General features: G+C 41.0%; 1 protein-coding gene across 1 annotated transcript in view; it reads left to right on the top strand.

Moving 5' to 3' along the window:
* The window catches only part of LOC106570049 (sterile alpha motif domain-containing protein 12), a 150,554-nt gene extending 137,744 nt beyond the window's left edge, over positions 1-12,810 (top strand). The window contains exon 5 of the mRNA XM_014141980.3: positions 7,648-12,810. Within this exon, the coding sequence (XP_013997455.1) occupies positions 7,648-7,670 (23 nt within the window). The 3' untranslated portion in view covers positions 7,671-12,810. The remainder of the gene's footprint in view (positions 1-7,647) is intronic.
* The last annotated feature ends 291 nt before the right edge of the window (positions 12,811-13,101 follow it).

Raw genomic sequence — 13,101 nt, 5'->3', positions numbered from 1 at the left:
GAGAGAGAACAAATACACACACACACACACACAGAGAGAGAGTGTGAACAAATACACACACACAGAGAGAGAGAACAAATACAAACACACACAGAGAGAACAGACACACACACACACACACAGAGAGAGAACAAATACACACGCACACACACAGAGAGAACAAATACACACACACACAGAGAGAACAGACACACACACACACACACAGAGAGAGAACAAATACACACACACACACACACAGAGAGAGAGAACAAATACAAACACACACAGAGAGAACAGACACACACACACACACAGAGAACAAATACACACACACACACACACACACACACACACACACACACACACACACACAGAGAACAAATACACACACACACACAGAACAAATACACAGAGAGAGAGAACAAATACACACACGCACACAGAGAACGAACACACACACACACAGAGGGCAAACTCACACACAGAGAACAGATACACACACACACACACACACACACACAGAGAGAGAAGAAAACACACACACACGGAGGACCTGATCCCTAGGACCATGCCTCAGGACTACCTGGTATGATGACTCCTTGCTGTCCCCAGTCCACCTGGCCGCTCCAGTTTCAACTGTTCTGCCTGCGGCTATGGAACCCTGACCTGTTCACCGGACGTGCTTGTTGCACCCTCGACAACTACTATGATTATTATTATTTGACCATGCTGGTCATTTATGAACATTTTAACATCTTGGCCATGTTCTGTTATAATATCCACCCGGCACAGCCAGAAGAGGACTGGCCACCCCTCATAGCCTGGTTCCTCTCTAGGTTTCTTCCTAGGTTTTTGGCCTTTCTAGGGAGTTTTTCCTAGGGAGTTTTTCCTAGCCACCGTGCTTCTTTCACATGCATTGCTTGCTGTTTGGGGTTTTAGGCTGGGTTTCTGTACAGCACTTTGAGATATCAGCTGATGTACGAAGGGCTATATAAATACATTTGATTTGATTTGAAAACGGACACACACACAAAGAAAACGAACACACACACACACACACACACACACAGAGAACGAACACACACAGAGAACACACACAGAGAGAGAGAGAACAAACACACACACACACACACACACACACAGAGAGAACAAATACAAACACACACACACACACACACACACACACACACAGAGTACACACACACACACACACACAGAGAGAGAACAAATACAAACACACACACACAGAGAACAAATACACACACACACACACACAGAGAGAACAAATACACACACACACACAGAGAGAACAAATACACATACACACACACACACACACAGAGAGAACAAATACACACACACACACACACAAAGAGAGAACAAATACACACACACACAGATAACAAACAAACACACAGAGATAACAAACACACACTGAGAGAGATAACAAACACACACACAGAGATAACAAACACACACACACACACACACAGATAACAAACACACACACACACAGAGATAACAAACACACACACAGAGATAACAAACACACACACACACACACACACACACAGAGAGATAACAAACACACACACACACAGAGATAACACACACACAGAGATAACAAACACACACACACAGAGATGACAAACACGCACACACAGAGATGACAAACACACACACACAGAGATGACAAACACACACACAAACACACACACAGAGATAACAAATACAAACACACACACACACACACACACACACACACACAGAGAGAGAGAGAACAAATACACACACACACAGAGAACAAATACACACACACACACACACACAGAGAATAAATACACACACACACACAGAGAGAGAATAAATACACACACACACACACACAGAGAGATAATAAATACACACACACACACACAGAGAGAACAAATACACACATACAGAGAGAGAACAAATACACACACACACAGAGAGAACAAATACAAACACACACACACAGAGAGAGAGAACAAATACACACACACACACACACACACACACACACACACAGAGAGAACAAATACACACACACACACACACACAGAGAGAACAAATACACACACACACACACACAGAGAACAAATACACACACACAGAGAACAAATACACACACACACACACACACACAGAGAGAACAAATACACACACACACACACAGAGAGAGAGAACAAATACACACACACACAGAGAGAGAGAACAAATACACACACACAGAGAGAGAGAACAAATACACACACACACACACACACAGAGAGAGAGAACAAATACACACACACAGAGAGAGAGAACAAATACACACACACAGAGAGAGAGAGAACAAATACACACACACACACACACAGAGAGAGAGAACAAATACACACACACACAGAGAGAGAGAACAAATACACACACACACAGAGAGAGAGAACAAATACACACACACAGAGAGAGAGAACAAATACACACACAGAGAGAGCGATCAATGGCAAGGGAGCCACCACAGGCTCAAGAGATGGAGGGGAAAAAAGAGCGAGAGAGAGAAAAGAGACAGTGAGAGAAGACAGTTTTTACTGTGTGTAAATTACAGTGTAGTAGTAGTACAGAATAATAATCAACATTCAGCCTTTGTTTGGGAGGTAAACGGCATGAGTGGGCCTTGTAATTGGTTTGTTTAATAACTGGCATTGCTCTTTTTCTCTGTCTCACACACACACACACACACACACACACACATTTACTCGCGCATACACACATTCACACTCCCACAGAAACCTACTACACACACACACACTCATTCAAATGCACAAACACATTCGCTCTCACACAGATTCACACAAACTAGGCAACACACCAAGCATGGTTGTATTCATACCCTGTCGTGTTTAATTTGGGTTTAGTAGGTTGTAGTAACCAGAGAAAAGAATAGAACTCCAAAGTCATTCTGAGGGCTTTTAAGAGACACGATAGACAGATTATGAGGTTTTACTTGTTTTTATTCAGCATTTAATATTCTAGCTCCTTAACAACTATAGTGAGGTCCATTGGGACAGTTACAAATTTGTCATTTTTGCTCTGTACCCCAGCACTTTGGATTTGAAATGATACAATGTCTGAGGTTAAAGTGCAGACTGTCAGCTTTATTTTTATTCATATCGGGTGAACTATTTGGAAATTACAATACTTTTTGTACATGCAGTGCTTTTGGAAAGTATTCAGACCCCTTGACTTTTTCCACATTTTGTTACGTTACAGCCTTATTCTAAAATTGATTGAATCAATGTTGTTCCTCTTTAATCTACACACAATACCCCATAATGAGGTTTTTAGAAATTTTAGCAAATATATTAAAAATAAAAAACAGGAACCTTATTTACATACAGTTGAAGTCGGACGTTTACATACACCTTAGCGAAATGCATTTAAACTCAGTTTTTCACAATTACTGACATTTACTACAAGTAAAAATTCCCTGTCTTAGGTCAGTTAGAATCACCACTTTATTTTAAGAATGTGAAATGTCAGAATAATAGTAGAGAGAATGATTTATTTCAGCTTTTATTTCTTTCATCACATTCCCAGTGGGTCAGTAGTTTACATACACTCAATTAGTATTTTGTAGCATTGCCTTTAAATTGTTTAACTTGGGTCAAACATTTCAGGTAGCCTTCCACAAGCTTCCTACAATGAGTTGGGTGAATTTTGGCCCATTCCTCCTGACAGAGCTGGTGTAACTGAGTCAGGTTTGTAGGCCTCCTTGCTCGCACACGCTTTTTCTATAGGAATGAGGTCAGGGCTTTGTGATGGCCACTCCAATACCTTGACTTTGTTGTCCTTAAGCCATTTTTCCACAACTATGGAAGTTGGCTTGGTGTCATTGTCCATTTGGAAGACCCATTTGCGACCAAGCTTTAACATCCTGACTGATATCTTGAGACGTTGCTTCAATATATCAACATAATTTTCCTCCCTCATGATGCCATGTATTTTGTGAAGTGCACCAGTCCCTCCTGCAGCAAAGCACCCCCACAACATGAAGCCGCCACCCCCATGCTTCACGGTTGGGATGGCGTTCTTCGGCTTGCAAGCATCCCCCTTTTCCTCCAAACATAACGATGGTCATTATGGCCAAACAGTTCTATAATCAGACCAGAGGACATTTCTCCAAAGAGTACGATCTTTGTCCCCAAACTGTAGTCTAGCTTCTTTATGGCGGTTTTGGAGCAGTGGCTTCTTCCTTGCCATGATGTCAAGCAAAGAGGCGCTGAGTTTGAAGGTAGGCCTTGAAATACATCCACAGGTACACCTCCAATTGACTCAGACTAATTGACATCATTTATGGTTGAAAAACAAGTTTTAATAACTCCAAACTAATTGTATGTAAACTTCCGACTTCAACTGTATATAGACACAGAATTGGCACAATCCACATACAGTATGTACATTAAAGGTTTTCATCAAGGATCTCTCTGTACTTTGCTCTGCAAATCTTTTCCTCAATCCGGACTAGTCTCCCTGCCACTGAAAAACATCCCCACAGCATGATGCTGCCAACCCCCCCCCCCCCCACCGGCACCGTGGCCCTCACCAACCGGCACTCTGCCATATTCACCCACGGACTATGCACCCAGCACTTTCATCCTACAACTGCACATTGCTCTTTTCATTGCCTATTTCCTCTAGTACACATCATCCTGTAAAATATATTTTTTACTTATGTTTCATTCTTTTTATCTTTTGTGCATACGTTTTAATGTAGCTTAGCGTTCATAGTGTACATACTGTATGTGGATTGCGTCGATTATGTGTCTACATACAGTTGAAGTCAGAAGTTTACATACAATTAGGTTGGAGTCATTAACTCGTTTTTCAACCACTCCACAAATTTCTTGATAACAAACTATAGTTTTGGCAAGTCGGTTAGGACATCTACTTTGTTCATGAAACAAGTAATTTTTTCAACAATTGTTTACAGACAGATTATTTCACTTATAATTCACTGTATCATAATTCCAGTGGGTCAGAAGTTTACATACACTAAGTTGACTGTGCCTTTTAAACAGCTTGGAAAATTCCAGAAAATTATGTCATGGCTTTAGAAGCTTCTGATAGGCTAATTAACATCATTTGAGTCAATTGGAGGTTTACCTGTGGATGTATTTCAAGGCCTACCTTCAAACTCAGTGCCTCTTTGCTTGACATCATGGGAAAATCTAAAGAAATCAGCAAAGACCTCAGAAAAAAAATTGTAGACCTCCACAAGTCTGGTTCATCCTTGGGAGCAATTTCCAAATGCCTGAAGGTACCACGTTCATCTGTACAAACAATAGTACGCAAGTATAAACACCATGGGACCACGCAGCCGTCATACCGCTCAGGAAGGAGACACGTTCTGTCTCCTAGAGATGAACGTACTTTGGTGCAAAAAGTGCAAATCAATCCTAGAACAACAGCAAAGGACCTTGTGAAGATGCTGGAGGAAATAGGTACAAAAGTATCTTTTTCCACAGTAAAATTAGTCCTATATCGACATAACCTGAAAGGCCGCTCAGCAAGGAAGAAGCCACTGCTCCAAAACCGCCATAAAGAAACCAGACTACAGTTTGGGGACAAAGATCGTACTCTTTGGAGAAATGTCCTCTGGTCTGATTATAGAACTGTTTGGCCATAATGACCATTGTTATGTTTGGAGGAAAAGGGGGATGCTTGCAGGCCGAAGAACACCATCCCAACCGTGATGCATGGGGGTGGCAGCATCATGTTGTGGGGGTGCTTTGCTGCAGGAGGGACTAGTGCGCTTCACAAAATAGATGGCATCATGAGGGAGGAAAATTATGTGGATATATTGAAGCAACGTCTCAAGACATCAGTCAGGATGTTAAAGCTTGGTCGCAAATGGGTCTTCCAAATGGACAATGACCCCAAGCATACTTCCAAAGTTGTGATAAAATGGCTTAAGGACAAAGTCAAGGTATTGGAGTGGCCATCACAAAGCCCTGACCTCATTCCTATAGAATTTTGTGGACAGAACTGAAAAAGCGTGTGAGAGCAAGAAGGCCTACAAACCTGACTCAGTTACACCAGTTCTGTGGGGAGGAATGGGCCAAAATTCACCCAATTTATTGTGGGAAGCTTGTGGAAGGCTACCCAAAACGTTTGACCCAAGTTAAACAATTTAAAGGCAATGCTACCAAATACTAATTGAGTGTATGTAAACTTCTCACCCACTGGGAATGTGATGAAAGAAATAAAAGCTGAAATAAATCATTCTCTCTACTATTATTCTGACATTTCACATTCATAATTTTTACTCGGATTAAGTGTCAGGAATTGTGATTGTGTCAGGAACTGAGTTGAAATGTATTTGGCTGAGGTGTATGTAAACTTCAGACTATCTACCTCAAATGCCTTATTATTATCTATCCTGATGCCTAGTCACTTTACCCTGCCTTCATGTACATATTTCCCTAAAATACCTTGTACCTATGCACATTGATCTGGTACTCCCTGTATACATCTGCATTCTTGTGTATTTTATTTCTCGTGTTACAATTTATATATTTTTTACTTTGCATCGTTGGGAAGGGCTCGCAAGCAAGCTTTTCACGGTAGTCTACCCCTATTGTATTCGGTGCATGTGACAACTTTTTTAATTTATAGTGGTCTCTGACTTGCTCAAGCGGAACAAATTTAAATTGTGCCTTTTTTCAATGCTGATTTGAATGCCGTTGAGAGAACAAAAGTTAGGAATATTTTTGGGGGCGAATTTTGAAGTAATCATCGACTTTTTCAAAAGTATCTGTCATCTGGTTACAAAATTCTTGTTGGTAACATAACATGTAATTAACGTCACATGTAGTCTGTTACTCCCCAACCTTGCATGTAAAGACCTACACACTTGGTATTTATTTAGAGATCTGTGGTGTGTTCTAAAACGTTGAGTATGTCGTTTGATATACAGCCACAAAGCCTATGTGTGGTAAATATAGCATAAGCGCTTGCTTTCATTTCAATAAAAAAAAATGGTGGATTAATAACAGTGTGCCCGTCTTTCAGAGACTGATTCAGACTCATCAGAGAGACTTGGCATGTGTCACCCGTACCGTGTCACACGTCGTAGCCGAGCTTTAAATGTCACTTATCTTCTCTCCCCTGAGCCGCCTGACGTGTGTGTGTGTGGTGTGCTTTTTCTCTCGCTCGCTCTCACTCACTCTTTCTCTCACTCACTCACACACAGCTCTCTACATCCCTTTGTGTGCCTGGGAGCGCAGTGCTGCTCCACTGTGTTGATTCTCTGCTGCTACTGCCATTTTATAATTATGTCTCCCCTCTTTTTTTTCTCTCTCTTTTATCCTCTCTCTTTATCTCTTTCTTTCTCCTCCTATTTTGTTAATTCCCCCTGATCCATTTTCTACCTCCCCTTGCCCAACACTTGTAATCACTCTTTCTTTTTTTTTCTCTCTCTCTACTTCATTTCCTCCTTAATTTCTCTGTACATTTTTGCTCCTATTTTTGCTTCCTTTTTGTCTGTTTATCCATTTCTCACTTCCGCCCTCTTCTAATCATCTCTTCTTCTCCTCTCTCTTTCGCTCTTTCTTTCTCTTCCTCTCGGTCTCTTCCTCCCTCTCTGTCTCTCCTTCTCTGCAGCCTCTCTGGAGTGTTCACCGTAGCCCGGGCGCTCTAGGAAACCAGCTGCCAACAGGACCCGGTCTCCCTCCGATCCTGGGCTTCCTACATCTGACCCTTGACCTCCTCCCACCACCAGTCAAAGCCGTCTTAACCCCAACCTCATACCTAACTCCAATCTTAATCCTAACCTTGATTTTTAACCCCGTGCATAATCTCATAATTCATTTTCTTGCCTTTAACCAAGCGTTTCCACTACATTTGTCCCTATCCCATCCCAACTCTCTTACCCCTTCCGAATTACCACAACCCAACACCTGTCTCCCAGGACTCTATTCTGAGAACAAGCATCAAAAGCTGGACAATTTATCCATCCTCAACTGACGATCCCACTACAAGGACTGTGGAGAACGATGAGAAAACAAACACGTCAAAGATGGCGTCCACTTCCAAAAACCTTCTCACTGTATAGTAAATCCTCCAGCGTAGGACAGACATTAAATGTGAATTGTACCCCCCACGATACACCACTGAGCCGGTGTAACATTCTAGTGACTTCTAATGGTGACTTTAGAGACATTGGGTACACCAGCCTTTCTCTCTCTCTCTCTGTCCTCACTGACTATATCGCCAGAGCAGTGAGAGGGTGCTACATTTTGCATTCCCTTCCCCTCTCTGTCCCTCTCTTCCTGACTGTTGTCTGCATTGATTCTGTGCCCTGCCAGAGTTTGGGCTTGCCTGGTGAAAATGACATCTGTTGTCCTATCTGTCTGTCCTCACACCTTTCCCTCCTTCACTTTTGTGGGTCGCTTTCTCAGCGCGGTCAGCAAGCCTTCACTGTGAATAAGTCCAGGTGTGGCATGAAGAGGGAGAACCTGGCAAACCAAAAGGTACTAAATGTGATGGTGAAAAGATCTGGCAACCCATTAAGGATTAAATGTGATAGTGAAAAGACCTGACAACATAAATGGAACACGGTATGTTATTGCGAGGACCTGGCTAAAGTGCTTTTGAGCCAGGGAAACTGAAATGACTGATAACCTACATGGGACAATTGGTCGGTTGAGAGAGAATCTGGCAACCCAAAAGGGCTTTTGAGCCAGTGAAAATGAAATGACTGATAACCTACATGGGACAATTGGTAGGTTGAGAGAGACTTCAAGGCAAGTGCTTCTCTACTGATGAAGAAGAAAAAGATTCTCTCTATCTCACTGCTTGAGACTATTTTTAGATATGAGATGTATTGAAAATAGTGTAGAAAGGAAAATGTACCGTGGGCAAAAAAACAAATCATCCAATGTCTGTCAAGTCTCAGAGAGACGTGGTATTTATGAGAAACTAACTCTTTGCTGTAACTGTTAATGTGAAATGGCCATTCACTGGTGATATAAAGGCATTTTACCTGTCATGCCAACAAACCTGTTGCTTGGGCCATTGTGACCTATATGTGTGTTTTCATACCTTGTAGCCAGTAATGAACTTTAACTAAAGCCAGTATGCTGGAGTGATTCCTATTACCAATGTATCACTACCAGTGTAGCATGAACTATTGTCACCATCACAACAACCTCCTCCCTGTGAATATGAATAAATGGGGATCCAAAAAATTGAAATGGCCTCCAAGAAACAAAAGGGGTGGGATTCCAGCCCTGGAGAGCCTTTGATTTAGCTGAATTGAATTGCAACATTGGGTCTTGCATGTTACGAGCGTCCATTGTTTGGTTTGGAGCTTGCCTTATGCGCTCTAGTGGTTGGTTGGCCCAGTAGTAGCAGATTAGTATTGATTAAACCTTCAGGACTGTATTTCCCTCCAGGCCTGGAATAGCCCAATCCCTGACATTGGAGAGGTAAGGAATGCTGATACTTGGTCACATGGGATGAAGTTGTTCATATCACAATACAAGTGGCTATTTCATGCTTTGGTGGAGCTCTGGTGTCAGTGTCTCTCTCAGCCCTGCCTGACTGCTTCCAGTTGGGAAGGCTGGCGCTCTGATTTCACATCATCTGGATGTCAATAGCCAAACTGGGAGGAGCAGTCTACAGAGTTAACACAAGGCAGTGTTTTGTTGAATGCAGTATTGTTGAGAACCGTATTGAATTCAGTGTTTGGGTAAGGGAAAAATCCTCCTGGAACTGTAACATGTCAGGATGGAGCAGCCCCACCATAACTTGGCTGGTGGGGTGTTTTGGGGAAGGAAGTATGATTACTTTGTATGCCGTCGCCAACCATGTGACTTTCAAGGCATTTCGAACCTGGGTCGTGTTCATTAGGGAATACCGTAACAAAACGTTTTGCAACAGAAAACAAAAACGATCGTTTCTTATTGGACAAGTCCAGGTAGTCCCTCCCTGTTTGTCTGTTTTCTCCTGTTTGGTTCCTAATGAACACGACCCTGCCGGCTCTGCCAAGGTGCCCGAGGACTTGCCTGAACTGGCTCTTTCCACAATCTCCTGATTTTCTTTTTTTTAGGCATTTGGCATTTTTTCATTGGCACTTTACTAGTACACTCTTATTGCACAAGAAAAACATGCACGCAAATAGAAGCAGACATACAAGGAATTGTCACTACACATAGCCAGACATTACATTCACAGGTGTATATGCATCTATCACGTTCTCACTTATCATTATTCATGAGTCATTCAGTATTGCGGTAGCATCCACATTAATGTAGAAGTGTTTAGAAACATTCTATTCTTATTTACATTTTTATTTTATTTAACTAGGCAAGTCAGTTAAGAACAAATTCTTATTTACAATGACGGCCTACACCGGCCAAACCCGGACGACGTTGGGCCAATTGTGCGCCACCCTATGGGACTCCCAATCACGGCCGGTCGTGATACAGCCTGGATTCGAACCAGGGTGTCTGACGCCTCTAGCACTGAGATGCAGTGCCTTAGACCGCTGCGCCACTCAGGAGCCAATAAAAGTGACTCAAATAATGACATAATACATTATTTACCATTTATTTCTATCGGGCCGAAAATGATCTGAAATGCAACTACAACAAACAGTAAATGCATCCAACAAGTTTGTAGTCACAAGCTTGACGTAATCATTGTGTGCTAGAAATATGGGACCAAATACTAAACTTTAATACACATTTAAATTAATTTGTCCCAATACCTTAGTCCCCCCATTTTAGGGGACCAATGAACAAAAAGTGCTGTAATTTCTAAACAGTTCACCCGATATGGATGAAAATACCCTCAAATTAAAGCAGACAGTCTGAACTTTAATCATTTTAAATCCACAACAAAATTGTCACTGTCCCAATACTTTTGGTGCTCACTGTATATGGAAAGATCTAGGCAATGGGGACTGTCTAATTGTTTTTTGTGTGTTTTTTTTACAATATTGCAGAGAATGAAGTTGGCTTAATTCTAAGTAACGTTGGGTTGCTTAGATTTCGATTTTGCTTTGGTGTGGATTGAGAACTATACGTTCATATCAGTTGTGTTCCTCCATTGTATTCACCGTTCCTTATTTCTATTGTGGATAGTTTCTGTGAACCAATGGAAAGGCTACAAAACAATGAGCAAACCAGCTTTGGACTTGGATTGTGATGATACCGATGAATGAATCCTGCACACAATGTTATTTATTTTATATTTTTATCAGGAATAATGTTTGACTAGACGTGTAGGAAATTGTTTGATCAAATATGCATAAAAGGAGAGTAGTTCTGCACCTTTGTATAGTTTTTCTTCCAATTTTGATCATGATTTAGTATCTGTAAAGAAAATGTATTGATCTAATGGGATTTTTAAAATACTGTTTTGTCTGCTTGGACTTGAAAGACAAATATGGTTGCAGGCAGTGGTGTTATTTTCATGAATCTATTTGTAATTTTGACGGTAGCTTTTTTTTTTATGTATTTGTTTTGAGAAGGCAACGACATTTTGAAAACGCATTTGCTGTTTTGCAAAAGGCCACATAGTTCTGCCTTGTGAACTCTGTTTTGAAAATCGACAACATTGTGCAAAAAAATCGCTCGTACGCGATTGAGAGAAACTGTAATGTATGATTTTTCTGCCATTTTTAAAGCATGTTTTTATTACTTTCCGGTGTTTTCCATATCAGACAGGCATGCAGACCAAGTCTTCAGCCCCCATACGCCCCCCCCCCCCCCCCCCCCCCCCCATCTACATATAGGGTGCATAATCTTAGAAATAAATGAAATGTTGGTAACACTTTACTTCACACCTAGTGTCATAACACGTCATATGTCATAAGCTGACATTACTTGTCATAACCTGTTTATAATATGGTCATGACACTTTATATTTAGACCTGTTATGACATATATTGCATTATGTTATGGCTATTGTGACCCCTACATAAGAGTCACAGGAGGCTGGCGAGGGGAGAATGGCTCATAATAATGTCTGGAACAGAGCAAATGGAATGGCATCAAACACATAGAAACCATTTTATTTTTTTTATGTATTTGATACCATTCCACTAATCATGTTCCAGCTATTACCACGAGCCCGTCCTCCCCAATTAAGGTGCCACCAACCTCCTGTGATAAGAGTGTCAAAACCTACCACAGTAGTTATTTTATGGCAGGTTATGACACCTACATAAGTGTCAAAACGCACAAAACCTACCGAACAAGGCAAAACATTCCAGTACACCATAACCTACTTGTCAACAGTATGTTTATCATTTTTATTGACCATATTAAATTATCATTGTAATTGCGTACACATTGACGCCAGAAATGCACCTACCCCACGCTCTGTTGCTGATGACTGATGAATGCAGGAGCAGGACTGATATAAGGGCATGTACGTGATAGGCCTATCTTATGATGGTCACAATGCATCTTGGCAATGTCATAAAGTGTATTTTCTACAAGTTATCTAAAATATGAGGGGGAAAAAACATGACTGTAAATAATTCATAACAACAAAGGGTTTAAGAAACAAACTTTCTACCGAAAGGAAGCTTCTTGGCAGGGGAAAAACTCATTTGAATAAATGTGTGTTTTGACACTTATGTAGGTGTTATAACCAGCCATAAAATAACGCAATATATGTCACAGGTGTAAATACAGTATATGAGTCATGACAGGGTTATGAACATATTTCAGGTTATACATGTTAGCTGTTATGACATGGTTATGTGTAAAGTGTTGTCAAATATTAATATAATAAATAAATCAATTAACATTGGCTTTGTAGTCTTATTATTATTCTTTCTTTTTTTTTTTTACAAACTGTTAGTTTAAAATATACTTGCTCATTGTATATTGAGTAATGTTATACTGCAGTGTACATTATTGAGCGTACCCCACTTACATATTTTTACATTTACCAAATGTTCTTTACACACATCTTCCCACACTGCTGAATAAAGCCTGAAGACTCAGATCCTGAAGATGAATGATGTATCAGTGGTACTGTGATACTATAGAATGTAAACCATCTCTCCTGGTTAACACTCTCCGGCCTCCCCACTACCTC

The sequence above is a fragment of the Salmo salar genome, chromosome 14, assembly GCF_965601325.2.
Source record: "Salmo salar chromosome 14, fSalSal1, whole genome shotgun sequence".
NCBI lineage: Eukaryota > Metazoa > Chordata > Actinopteri > Salmoniformes > Salmonidae > Salmo > Salmo salar.
Note: the sequence above shows the minus strand (reverse complement) of the source record. Positions and strands in the feature narration are given on the sequence as shown.